Raw genomic sequence first — 14,546 nt, 5'->3', positions numbered from 1 at the left:
ATATGGAAAAGAAATTCAAACCGTAAGCCTGACATTGAACATAATCCTGATTCTGAACAATTCCAGAATCCTGAATCTGGTACTAGTTTGTAAAAGAAAACATCGAAACTATGTGAAACCCAATAAGTATTAATCAACACTTTTAACTCCCTAGTATTATGACTCTACAGTTATAATAAATTATGCCTCTTTTATGTATGATTCTTTACTAAGTAAAGTTATATGTTATGTTTTCGCAATCAAATAGTACACAGTACTAGACTAGTTTTGCTTTTAAAATAAAATAAAATAAATTCTTAAATATTTTACCTTTTATATTAGCAACTAAGATAATACACAAGCACGTACGATGCAAATTTAGCATTTGTATATATATATATATATATATATATATATATATATATATATATATATATATATATATATATATATATATATATATATTAAAAATAGATTAATTTTCTGCTTGAACTGGATAGAAGAATCCAACCGGCAACAATGTGGACGTTAGCTGTATCTCCTCTCCCACACAAAAAAGAAAAACTTGACAACACTAGTGCAAAACTCCGAATTCAGACATAACAGGGACGGAAAGGTTGCTCTGAATTCATAAATCAACCCTTGATAAAAACTACGTGATCTCATAAAAGCCTTATCAATTCAAATTACTGAAGGGCCGCGGTGACTCAGTGGTAGAGCGTTCACCTCTGGCGCATGGGGTCCCTGGGTCGATCTCAGCTCGCGCCAAGTGAACTTCGTGGAGGACAAACATCGTGTACGTGGGTTTCCTCGGGGTTCTCCCGTTTCCTCCCATTTTCTTCATTCAACCATTTCATTCATTTCTCGTCATTCCTTTAGCCTAGCCGGCATAACCATAGAACGTAAAACTTCAAGATTTCATTTCAAATTACTGAAAGAGTAGATACTATTATCAGAGAAAGACTCAGGTTTTTCAATAATCAACATTACGAAGAAATACTTCTATATACTGCCTTGTTATGTACAGTACATATAAAATAAATGGTGTGCTCTTGATTAAGCTAATTAATTATACATATTCGTGACAGAAAAAAATATTAGTTCTTTCGGGAAGTTTAATATTCGATTTTATAACATTAAAATCTTCACATCCCCATCGATATCTCATTTTACTAGGCAAGTGCTTGTATGGTGTTATCCATAGATGATAAGTTTTGGCTTCCTTATTCAACTTTTCTTTTTCTTCCTTTCTTTCTTTTTTCTTGTCCTTCTTTCTTTTTGTTGAGGGAATACATCTCGTCCTTAGGCGAGACAATTAAATGGAGTTTAATCTAATCAAACTATTAATAGATACACCACGTCTTAAAAATGTCATTACGTCATAACAACCATTCTGTATAATTAAATTGTCATTATCAAGTACCTTAACACACAATGACGACCATATTATATATATAAAAACTTATTTACTACTTCGTTTTTATTTAGAAAGGATATCATAGCCAAACCTTAAGTTGTCCATGTTTTCTAATTTTATGTATGTTTGTTCAGGAATTCTCGTTTCGTTAACGTATGTCTGAAAATAAAAGTAGATATTACAGAACAGGGCAAGGATACACCTTAAAAATAACAAGCATCCTAATTACTAGACTGACCAAAGATGATGATAATAATAATAACAATAATAATAAAATAAATAAATAAATAAATAAATAAATAAATAAGCACGGAAGTATACACTCGACAACACTAATTTTTAACATAATGTTTGCCTGGAAACTACAAGATTAATATTTCATCTTGAAATCCCGTACAGCAGCCTCTCAGACTTGTTTCAGGTGGGAATCATTTTTATTAGTTAGAATGTTTTACAGACCACACGAACCACACTTTTCAAGTCCCCTTCGAGAGTAAATTTATCTCTATAGATCTGTACTGTTATAAAAAATTTTATCTGTGAGGGCCGTTCGGAAAGTAACCTCCGATTGGTTAAAATAAGAAACACCAGAGTAAATAAGAAAGAAGAATTTATTACATACATCTAAAAACTACTTTGCTCTATTTTTCAACATAGTTCCATAAACATTTAAGCACTTATCACATCTCTGCACTAGCTTAGAAATTCCAACAGCATAAAAATCTCCCGCCTGTGCCTTGAGCCCCTCATCTTTCAGCTCCTCATCCTCACCAAAGCGCTGAGATCCAAGCCACTTCTTCATATGCATGAAGAGATTATAATCACGACTTTCACGAACTTTTCCATCAACTTTCTGAATGAGATCATCAGTGACTACTGACAGCCTGCAACTCCTCTCTTCATCATGAATATTTGTTCGGCCTCTTTTAAATGAATTAACCTATTCACCACACTTGGTCCATACACGGCCCAAAGTTCCCGCTGCTGCAGAATATTGTATTGCCGTAAGAAATCGTATAACAGCTCACACCTCGCATTTGACGGGGTTTTTTACTGCAGCACACATTTTGAGACGCTACAAAAATGGAACTAGTGATCAGACAACCTTCACTCTACCACGGCTGGATGCAGACTGATCTACCGCGCACGTCTGTGCAAAGATGGCAGCACTGTTTCCATTACTTCACGCACGGTGGCGAATCGGAGGTTACTTTCCGAGCGCGCTTAGTATACAGTTTCGAGTATATACCAGTAAATAATATTTCTAAAGTAATTTTAATTAAAATTCTCGTACTTTTTATATTAATACTAGCTGGACCTGCACTCTCTACTTAGCGCATCATTTACATATGAGCATGAATCTCCTTGTTATTCCTCACATCTGTACATGTCCCTTCACAAACACAGGTGAAAGACGTCTTGATAAAAATTGGCAAGAGATACCATAAAGGGGATTTTTAAAATTACTTTTTTCAATATCTCACACCGTTTGCAAGACTTGAGCCTACTTCCGGTTGGAGTTTTTAATTTATGTATGATCAGTGTTTTCTTTCTTCTTGCGTGCAGTATGTAATAAGCAAATACATTATACACTCAATTAATTATAGTGTCAGTGATATATGGGCAAAACACTCCAAACAATAAAGATTCAACTTAGAGTGGAGAAATGGTTATCCTTCGTTTTTCATTATCATTTGGACATGAAGCCAACGCCTGAGAGGTATGTAACCCCCTATACAATTATGTGGTGTTGGAATGTATAATGCGTAGGATATGATACTTTTTCCCCTAATTTCAACACTTCCAGTGTACCCGTAAAATGTAATAAAGAAATAATGGCCATGTTTTTTCAAATATTCAATTAGAACTGGACAATCTACATAAAATTTGCAATCGATCAGTGAAAACGTCATCTTTCTAGAGCCTGTAGTTTCCGAGATCAAATTGTCGAAATGATTGGCCACAAACATATAAATATCCACAAACGTACAGTTTAATAGAACTCCAAAGATGGCAGCACAATTCATTAGCATTGATTTTGGAAAAGGCTTATTAAAATACAAAAGCTTTGAACAATAATTTAAAAAAGATAAACGTTACCAAAAACGGATCTATTTAAATTATTTATTTAAAGTACACATACTTTAAAACATTTGTCTTTATTAAATTTGAAATTACAAATAAAAGTAAATCAAAGGTTTGAAATCCGAAGTTATACGTTGGAGCTCAGGCGCCTTTGTTTGTACTGTAACATTTTAATATATAGATTAATAGAAGAAAATAATATTAGTTTTATGTAATAGTAAACGATTTCAAAAATATTTTATAATAGCTAGGGTTAGGATTTTTAGATGCTTACATTCTCCTTTCGGAGCAAAAACGAGCTCTCTGAAAGTACCGAATGTGCTAAATTTTGCTACTAGTTGGGAACAGAGACAATGTTCCAGCACATTTCTCCCTTTTCTAAGCTGTTCATCCCTTATTCCCTTAATCTAACCTCAGTCTCCTTTTCTCCCCTTTTCTATTCTTTTTACTGTAACTTTTCAAAATTTTATTCAAAATTTCTCCCTCGTTGTGGAATCAGTCTGCTGTTTTTTTTTGGTGCAAGAATTTTGACACGATCTCACAGTTTGTACCTATTCTGAATCCAAACGATGCCTGCGCAACTTTCAAGGAGAACAAATTTCTCAAGAGAAGATTTATTATTTGGAAACATAACTGTTACAAATAATGTTTAGGAGAAGTTCAGTGAATTACTACTTTCGTGAGGTAACTGTTACAGTTGTTTAGTCATAAAAAAGCTCAAGGTTAGTCTTCAGAAGGATTCGAATGTTGTCGAATTTGTAAAATCTACAAATCTGCTATTGAGAGTGAATACGAAATGTACTCCAATTGTCTTTATGGTTTGCATTAGCGTCTACGAAGACGTTTTATCTCCAAATTAAAAACACGTTTACTTTTAACAATTTAGATATCTTTAATTTTACAGTACATATTACAGAGATATACGTAGCTTATACACAGCTTGTTTTCAATGAGATAAAATTTTTATTAAAAAACAGTTGAAAAATGCCATTTCTTTGTAATTTCTTCGCTTTTTTCACCTTATTTTCCCATCCTTTGCTATGAACTCTCTCCCTTAAAACTCTAACCCTGATAATAACACATCTACATAATCTATTAAATTTTCTATAATCATTAGCTTATTGAATGGCATAATTTATTATTTATATAATTTATACTTGTAAGAGATTCTGAACTTCAACTATAATGTGTGATATGCAATTTGTTTGAATTTTATTTATTTATTTATTTATTTATTTATTGTCTTTTTGGACTAAGAGGACAATGAGGATGGACTTCGAGGACCACTTGTGATCCGTGAACCACAGTTTGACAAACGCTGCAATAGGAGTACAATAAACCAACCTATCACCATTGTTTGATTGATGTTTTTGACCTACAGAAGCTAGTGCCAACAAACCTAACATACACATATACTTCAACCAAGCAAAAAACATGTATGGCAAGTATTGATCTTCGTCATGGTTCATAGAGCATGCTACTTGCACAGTGTGGATGGTGTTTTGCTTTCAGTCGTATGGGATTTGCACGCCGTTGAACAAAAGAACTTCATTCGGACATATGAATGTTAAAAAAAAAAAAACACGTTGAAGATTTTTTTTCATATTTTGAAATGCGATTCAACAATCATTTAAAAAAAAAAGTTAGAACGAAATATTTGTACAACAAGAAAACTGCATTTATTTCGAAGAGAAATCAATAAAACATTCGGAAATTAAAGTACATCAGTAAAATCAGATGTTTATTTGTGGCTGAAACAAACAATCTCTTCCCCTTATATATATATATATATATATATATATATATATATATATATATATATATATATATATATATATATATGGGGATGTACGCAGGAATTTCTTTCGGGAGGGGTCCAAAGCTTTTCGGGGGTTCCAAACACAATTTCGGGCTAAATGATATTAAAAATTGTAAAATTGCCCCTAAAATTAGACTAAATTTACAAAAAGAGTCTGGATTTGGGGGTTCCGGACCCCCAGGACCTGCGTACGTCCCTGTATCTGTATAAACTTTCTGTATACTTTTGTTGGTTGGATTGGAGTTTTGCGTCCATTTCAGCACCATGCCAATATGAAACGTGGAATTATAGCTTAACGTAGGATCTGAACCACAAGAGCTCCCATCGGGAATCGACGCTAACAATACAGTCGTGATAATATTTTTCTGTATATCTATGTCCAACGAAACTACACTGAAGAACATGTACTACGTGCATATGTAACTTCAATACGACGTTAGAAGTTATTTTAAAATCTATCTTGCCAGACAAAACACAATATTGTTACTACCGTGTTTTATGTTTCTACCGTGTTATGTTTCCTACTTTAAAGACGAGGAAGCAAAATAACATTATGAAAAGGTAATTACAGTTAGTAGAGTTACGAATTTCATTAAAGTCATTTCCAGTTAGTAGTTACTAATTTGATCAAACTCAAGTTTTATTGTCAATGACTTATTATAAAAAGATCATTCCAGTTAGTGGAATTACGAATTTGATCAAAGCCATAGATTTTATAATAAACACTGCACATGATTCATTATTTAGCTTTTCAATCCTCTTTATACTTATGGTAGTTCAAAATATTAATTTTGATTATCCTAGTAATTAAAAAAATAATTGTATGCCTTATAACTGAATAATAATAATAATAAAACACCAACTTACCCCATTAAGACTATTCAGATCTTTCACTTTATATTTCTTTTCGTAGAAATCGAAAGTGATGACTGCATGTCTCTTGTCCACAGTTCGGGACTGAAAAAAAAAAATGTAATATTATAAACAAATTGTTTCGATAATATACGAATTGAGATTGAACTATATTCTGACGCATCGTTGATTTCTCTCAATACTTAACAATGAACTAAAAGTCTAGAAGACTGAAAAATAGTAGAGAACGCTTACGAAGTACAAACGAGAAAAATCTATGCAGCCTGCTAGAGCGACATCATATTTTAAATTGTGAAAATGTTCAATTAAAATAAATTTTAATGGAATCATGGCGAATTATGCCTACATCATTTATTTTCATGATTACAAAAATATTTTGACCATTCAGTACGTTAAAAAAGAAACGATACAATAATTAAAAAAAAAACTGCAGAAATAAACCACACAACGTCATTTATGACGTCTATGCATATAAATACGATTGCTCAGTGACAGTAACGAGGCATATATTTGCGTTCTTCGTCAGTAGCGAGGCTATGTACGTAGGACGAGATCTATAGTTTAAAGTGAGGTCTGAACTACTGTCGAGGGGTCGATGTTGTCTCACCGGGACCTTATGCACTACAGACACGCGCTAGCCACTGAACTTCAATGTGTAAACATAACAGTAAATTAATAAGCGAGTTTGTGTGCATGATTATCGTTCTTGCTTTGCAATGATGAGTCTCAGATTCCAATCACAAAGCTAGTCGTTTTGACAGATTTTTCCAAGCTGCTCTTTAGTCCCACCGGACGCCTACTGGAATAGTACCTTTGACACAGACCACGGTCCAAGTTTTCTTCTTATATACACTCCTAATTGTTTCAAGTAAATGGATTCACAGTTGTATCTGGAACACGATTATTTACTCTTTTTAAAATCACGGGTAGGAACTAGTGTGTGCCCTATCCAAAAATGCATGTTACAGAATCTTAAGATACTCACGCAACAATTTTTAGAGGGAGTTTAGCTACGGTCATTTAATTTGAAGTACTCACTAAATACTCCCATAAAAATTGTTGCTGAAGTACCACAGGATTCTCAAACTTTGATATTTGAATAGGCCACATTAGTTCCTAAGTGGGGTCTTGACCCGACTACGGTAGGTCCCATAGTTTTGCAACTATTGACCTTTAAATTTCATTTTTTCATGTTTTCGGGAGCATATAACTCCGAAAGGAAGCATTTGTGCACCCAAGTTGGTCTATACTTTTTATCTTATCTTGGTGTCAGGAATCACCCACCTCCCAATCGTTGTTGATGTTGTTTTGAAACACCCTATATATATATATATATATATATATATATATATAGCGTGAATGTGTGTGTGTGTGTTATTATGACTTAGAGAACATGTTTACGTATTTAAACAGTAGTAGTCTACATGAGTAAAATGGGTAGAGGAAATGCACTTAGAATGTAATTAAGTACACACTAATGCCAGTTAATGGTCAGTAATCAGTCTCCGCCACCACACCACCACCACCAAATAGTTTGTTGCTATTGGTACTGCTGTTCAGTAATGAGAAAAGAATGTACTGAAAGTGGTTGAACGCCCTACATGACACCAGATGTATTAATTAGAAACAAAAAAGACGATCACCATGGAAACAAGTGAAATATAACAACATCGCTTTTTCAGCCTATAAACAATATTAAATTAACATTCTGTACTATGATCACTTCGTTTCAATGTAAAACATAAGTATTTCTTTGTAAAACGTCAAGTTAACAGCCACACTATCGGAACCTCGCATATTCTTTTATGAAGCCGCATTAAAACTACAAAGATCTAAATATCTGTCTTTAATGTCTCTAAACATATGTAAAATTCTCTAAACAGTGTTGAAAAAAAAAGGGACCGAATTGTTGAATCACTAACGTATTATTAACGGTTAAAATTTCTGTATTGAATTCTCCAGGGGTTGAAAGAGAGGTACTAACAGTGTTACTAACGAAACAAGAGGAGGCAAGTTCCAAGACAATATATTAGACGAGAAAGCACTTTCACAACATTTTTTTCTGGACGATACAGCTCCAAATCTTTGTTTCGCGGCAAAACTAGTATAGAAATTTTTTATACTACGTGACATAACGATAATGAACGAATAGAGCCTTCTAAAACCATACAGGTTTACATATAACAAAGAAATTGCAAACCAGCCCATTAAAGAACCAAGAAATAAAATCAGTACTGTGGTGTAATGCCTAGATAACTACGACTCCCCGAGAATGGCACGACATTTCTTATAATTTTCACCTCTCGGACAAACAATTAGGGTATTTGCCAGAAATTTTCTTCAGGAGGGGTGTAATGAATTAGAGACGGGGTGCAGATTCTAACGATATGTTTTATGTAAAAAAAAAAGCAGTTCTTAAGCATATCTTTGCTTAATAATACATACACATTACAAATTTAGCATAACCTCGGCAAAGGGTTGCATTATTTGCTTTAGTTATGAATAGGAGAAAAGAAAAATACTTCCCTTTCACTTTTATTTGCTATTGTATGAACACATTTTGTTATTCTCACTCTCACGCACACACAGACATATACTTGCCCTCAAACATATCTTTTGTACTACCAAAACCAAAGTTGCACCACGTTCATTCATTCTTCGCGTATCTTTATGCATAGTAGTTATCTACACATTTCTGTAAGCTTGCTTTAACCAGATGTTGCAAGCATTATCTATCATTTCACTTAGTCTTTGTTCTTTGTCTTCAGAACCGGAGCGAATATAAGGAATATAGGGGCCTTCCGTATATATTTTCAAATCGTTTACATATTTATAGCTAAGTTGACATCGTTCTGAACATAACAATTTGTTCATTGAAGAAAATGAACGCTTTACTTCTGCTGTGCCCAAAGGAATAGAAAAACACTTGCTTACTTCGGACAGAGTTGGGAACATACTAATTCTCCACAGGAAAGATCAAGAGTTTTTGGTGGATACTAATGTTAGGATCCGCACGAACTCTTTTATAAATTTTATACTCTAGTTCGAGTTCAGGTTTATTATAATGCTACCAAAATGTCTTGATCCGTGGCAAAAATGCGAACTAAACTCACATTCTTGACACACCCACGCGCTGAACCAATGAGTTCAGCTGTTGTTAAGCGAGAGAACCTGGTAGCTGTGGGAGTGGCATATTTTCAGCCGATGGCAGCGCTTGAAACGGAAGACTAGGTGTCAAGTCAGTGTGGTATATCTATAATACTACAAATGCTAGCCACTTCAGTTAAGTGACCTGAGTCGGGAGTGTTTTTGAGCACATCATAGAAGTGAGACAGCTGTTTGAGAGGACCACCAAATCTTTCCTTTATGTTGCTGATAATTTTTGATTTGTAATTGGAGAGAAGAACCTTGAGTTCTAATTTTCTTCCATTCTCACACCCTCAGATTTTGCCTTTCCTACAACACTTACAGCATGCTCTGAAATCTCTTAAAAAATGATATCTTCCAAATTTGCAATGACACTTTCTAGCAACTTCAGCGTTGTAACCACATCATTTCAACTTGACATTTGCAGACTTTTGCAAAAATGTATTTAAGAGTAGATCTACTAATGTGAAAGTTGTCAATGTCTTTCTTAGTTGCAGCAGTAGTCTACCAGCATTTGATGATATGTATCCTGCATCAACATAGATATGCTTCAAACACAATACATATTGCAGCATAATGTTTATCATAGAAACACTACCTTTATATGAAAGTCACCTAGTGGAAGCACGTTGCACCAATTTGTAAGAAGCAGCGTCTATTAAAGATTCCACTTCCTGCAGAACTTTCAGCTGCTTGTGACTCCCATGAAATGCTGTGTATAGTTTATTCACTACATTTACAACCAACCCTTTTGATATTTTTTGAAGTTCCACACGCCCTTATCAAAGCCAGTTGTAAAATGGCTTCTGCAATGAACGAAAATCAACCTAGGCGAATCTTCTTTGAGACGTGCTTGAACTCCAAATTTTTCACCGCTGAAATGTGAAGCACCATCAAAAGCCACAGCAGTCAGTTTTGCAGTACTAAGCACTACTTTATGTATTTCTTAAAAAAAATGTCTCTTTGATGCATTTTGTCTTAGTAGACTGAACTGGAACAGCACAAACGGAAGTCTCCTTCATTTTGCAAGCCTCTATGTAACGTATACAAATACTCAGAAATTTCTCTTCATTTATAACTGTGCACTCGTCTGCCATGAGAGAATTTACTAATTCTAGAGAACTTAGCTTTTCTAAATTCAGTTATGGCAACACCAAAAGATTCTAGAATAGAAGTAATAGAGTAATGCGATAAGTGATGTGGATTCTCTGGTGAGTTCCTTATATGCTGCTTTATTGTTCCTGAATGGTCTTGCGATGCCATTCTGTACTCCATTTGGATGTGGTATTTCTTCGGAAAATAGGAAATATGTGATTTTGAACAAATCTTTACCACGGATATACCTTCACGCTGAATGTTAAACTGTTGATGAACTTTGAGTAGCAACACTGTCACTTTGCAATGAGGCCTGTACCGCACATATATGATCTTTACTTTTGTCATGTATTCTTGCCTTTTCTGAAACTTCTCTAGATGAATATAAAGACACAGGGACTAACAAAGGTGGTATGCTTTTTACAAATTATTCCGCCAATTCATCTGACAGACTGGCGCTCTCAATCAATGTGTCTTGTTTCAAGCTCTGTTATCGAGTGAATGAAACAGGAGTAGTTTACAATGCTGCTCTTGACGGAACAATCTGTGTGCGCCACCACCACCAGGGCGCCAGCTTATCACGGATATATTTTCAGTTTCCTACTGCTCTTTTGGAGTTACCTAATCACCTTTATTTTACTGATTATAGTGAGCCGACTTTGGCATTGTTCTGGTATTAGATTTCAATTCTAATATGGATTATTTATATGATTCTCAAGCAGTTCTTTGAGCACAATACTTCACACGATTTCGTGAGTAGAGAAATGAAAATATAAAATCGAAGCTAATATCTAGAGTCATGCTATTGAAGCTAATATTTAGATTGTTGAGTTTCGTGCCAGCTGCTAGAAAATTATCACCAGGACATAATTTATGGTGCTATTTTTTACACTTATGGTACCAATGATAGTATAACAAAAAATTGTACACCTCCCTCTGGGAGATATCGAACTGTTTTGCCAGGGGGGATATCGTCTATCATAGGGATGGTGTAAGGGGGGTATTGAGAGGGTGTAAAAATTCCCTGCAAATAATACACCTTGTTCTTTCTCTCAAGTATGTTGATTACTTCTTACTTCGTCTATCTGGGGATTTCACCCCCATACCAACGAATATGCTCATCGTACGACCTTGTACTTCTCATTTCCCTAACATGTCTCTAATCTTAAAGGATTTCGAGATATGACTATTTTATTATAACAACTGCAACCGCCCCCTTTTCTTCCCTCTTTTTTATTCAAGTACTAGCTTAAGCAGTTTAGCCTGGGCGTTGATCAATTAGTCACTTACTCAGGACTCATTTTATATTTAAAAAAGAAATCCATATCTTCGAATCTTGGAAAGATAGAAACATAAAATTTGATATATCGATTTCCCATTTAAAATAATTAGGTACGTGTTTTACAGTTTTCAATAATTCCCCTAGAAGGAAGAAAACAGGCGGGAAGATACTTTCCCGTTCTCCGTCAAATTTCCAAGAATCTTTCCTTAATGGTACCTTGTCACAAGTCCAATGCACTGTAAAAAAAATTTTAAAGTTTCTAACTTTGCCTGGACATTGACCAGCAAGTTAGAACTTCTTCTTTAATGATATACGGATATAACGAGATCTAAATAAGACTCTGCCTTACGCTCCCAGACAGCTTCCTGAATTTTTATAAGTAACGCACTAACTTCTCTCGTGCTGCAAACCACAGAACATTGTAGCCAACAAGACGCCTCATCTTCAATTGAGCGATCAGTTCCCAATGCACGTTATTTCTGATTATCTAGACCGATGTTCAGGTTATAGAGTACATCTATTGATTTATATGGGAAGTTCTTTATTTATTTGATATGAATGGGAAATTTGAATAGTTTGATTTTACTTATTTGTTCTTTATATTTTTAATTGATCCTTGCTATTAGGGTTGGCACATCTTACACTTTCCCGTAAGTTTTATATTTTTTTCTGGCACATTTTACGCTACACGCTTTTATTTTCCCAGTAAAACAATTTCATTCCTTTTTTAATAAATAAAACAAATCATAGTTCTGGACATTTTAAAAACGTGTTTATACGATTTAGTTAATGTGATTCTTTTTGTATTACTAGAGGAACTGATTTCTTACACACTGTTAACAACGCAACCCCTACGATGTAACTTAGTATTCAGAGAGAAAATACAATAGGTATTTAGTTTTAGCATCTTAGCCTCTGTCTAACACAGTCTCGATCATATCGCAGTTTCGATCGATCGTGATGTATTTGTGTCAGAAACAGAAGCTCCTGAATAATAAAAGCAGAACTCCAAATGCTTGTAAATTTCAATATGTCCTACAACTATTTTTAACGTATAAAAAGAGATGTGGGACTGTTAAGAAATGGAACCTTCATTAAAATACAGTTAAAAAGGGATCAAAGACTTGCGTAATATACTTGGTTCGTTAGATCTGAACTGTGGTCTCTCTTTCAACACCGAGGTTATATGAAACGAGGTCCTACTTCTTAAAGTGGAATTCGAGCCGCATTATCTCCCTCCAGGAATTGTAATATACTTTTTTGTGTTTTTTATGTATTGCAATTGTTTTTGATGACGTCCCAGTTTGCAATCAATATTATTCTGCGTTACTAAGTAAAACCATATGTTTGTTATATATAAATTCTCAATATTATGTATCTTCCACTTTCACCCCCCCCCCTTCCGTAAAATCGTAAGATCTTTCTTTTTTCTCTCTGAAAAATCTAGTAATCCTATTTGTTGTATGAAAATTAACTTCTCTTATTAATTTTATTACTTGTAAATCAATATTAAATTTATCTGTATATAGGAAAGACGTCCTGACAGACTGCTCAACGCCTAGGCTAAACTTCTTAACCTGAAGAGGGAGAGATTATAGTAGCAATTAATATAATAATATCTTCATATTTCGGAATTCTTTAAGGTTACAAACGTGAAATTTGGTATTTAGACTTCTCATTCAAAATAATTAAACATGAATATATGTGTTTTTGATATTTGACTTAGAAGAGAAGAAAATAATTAGAAAGATTTGTGATTTTGAGTTTAGCGTTCCTTTTTAGCTGCGAAGCTATATGAGACGTGGACCTACCCTACAGGTTAACATGGAAACCAAATCACATGACCTCCGCTTGGAATCGAACCCGGGACCTCACGACAAAGCCACTACCCGCTTAGCTGCAAGGGAATTCAATCACTAATTGGTTCAAACTAGAAAACAGATCACTGAATAAAGCAACGTTTTTATATATATATATATATATATATATATATATATATATATATATATATATATATATATATATATATATATATATATAATAACTGTGCAACAGTTTCGTAAACTAACTGAACATACTGACTTCATCAGACAGTTCTGACGAGTGTCTGACGAGTCTAATAAGTCAATATGCGCAGTTAGTTGACGAAACTGTTACACAGTTATTGTTTTTTTTATTTTTTTTATTTTAATAAACATTGCTTTGTTCAGTTATCTGTTTTCTAGTTTGAGGAACTTCAGAAGTGGGGAGAAAACGATATCAGGTTCTCAATAACTATAATAAAATCTCCGTATCTCGGAATCCGTTAAGGTTAGAGAAATAAGAATCTAGTTTCTGGTAAATGGAAAACTTTTCATTTAAAATAACTGTTTCAGCGTGTACTTTTTTTCTTTTCTTTAGTTTTAATGTTGACCTAGAATGGAAGAAAAAAAATGCGTAGGTCTGGTTCACTAAAATGCCCACCTGAGAGGTTCGAATTTCCTGCAAGCCTATGAGTTCAGACGAATTCTATACGCAAGGTGGAGAAGGAAGAACGAAGAAATATTGCCTTTAGTAGCACGTAGGAGAATTTCCTAGTATATATATATATATATATATATATATATATATATATATATATATAATGTAAATTCTTTTTTGCAAGCAGAGGAGATTTAAACGGCATAGAAGAAAGGTTATTAAAATCCCCATTTATTTGATAGAGAAAAGAAACATATTTCTTCTTATAAACCAACAGCTTGGAAAACCAAAATGACGCAAATGTTCAACGACTTTAGCTCGTTTAAGTTTCCTTTCTACTTTCCACATATTCTCTTAATATTCAGAAATGATTTTTAGAACTTCTATAC

General features: G+C 34.0%; 2 protein-coding genes across 6 annotated transcripts in view; one reads left to right on the top strand and one right to left on the bottom strand.

Moving 5' to 3' along the window:
* The window catches only part of LOC145660520 (serologically defined colon cancer antigen 8 homolog), a 540,216-nt gene that overhangs the window by 171,343 nt on the left and 354,327 nt on the right, over positions 1 to 14,546 (top strand). The gene's annotated exons all lie outside the window — the stretch shown is intronic.
* The window catches only part of LOC145660518 (uncharacterized), a 443,921-nt gene that overhangs the window by 255,780 nt on the left and 173,595 nt on the right, over positions 1 to 14,546 (bottom strand). For all 5 annotated transcript variants that reach the window (XM_081725684.1, XM_081725686.1, XM_081725687.1 and 2 more), the window contains 2 exons: positions 6,168 to 6,257; positions 1,477 to 1,555 (listed from right to left, as the gene is read on the bottom strand). In XM_081725684.1, coding sequence (XP_081581810.1) covers positions 1,477 to 1,555; positions 6,168 to 6,257 — 169 coding nt within the window. The remainder of the gene's footprint in view (positions 1 to 1,476; positions 1,556 to 6,167; positions 6,258 to 14,546) is intronic.

Source organism: Thermobia domestica, chromosome 9 (genome assembly GCF_964235325.1).
Source record: "Thermobia domestica chromosome 9, izTheDome1.hap1.1, whole genome shotgun sequence".
Classification (NCBI taxonomy): domain Eukaryota; kingdom Metazoa; phylum Arthropoda; class Insecta; order Zygentoma; family Lepismatidae; genus Thermobia; species Thermobia domestica.
The sequence above is the reverse complement of the archived record's forward strand: the minus strand, read 5'-3'. Positions and strand labels throughout refer to the sequence as shown.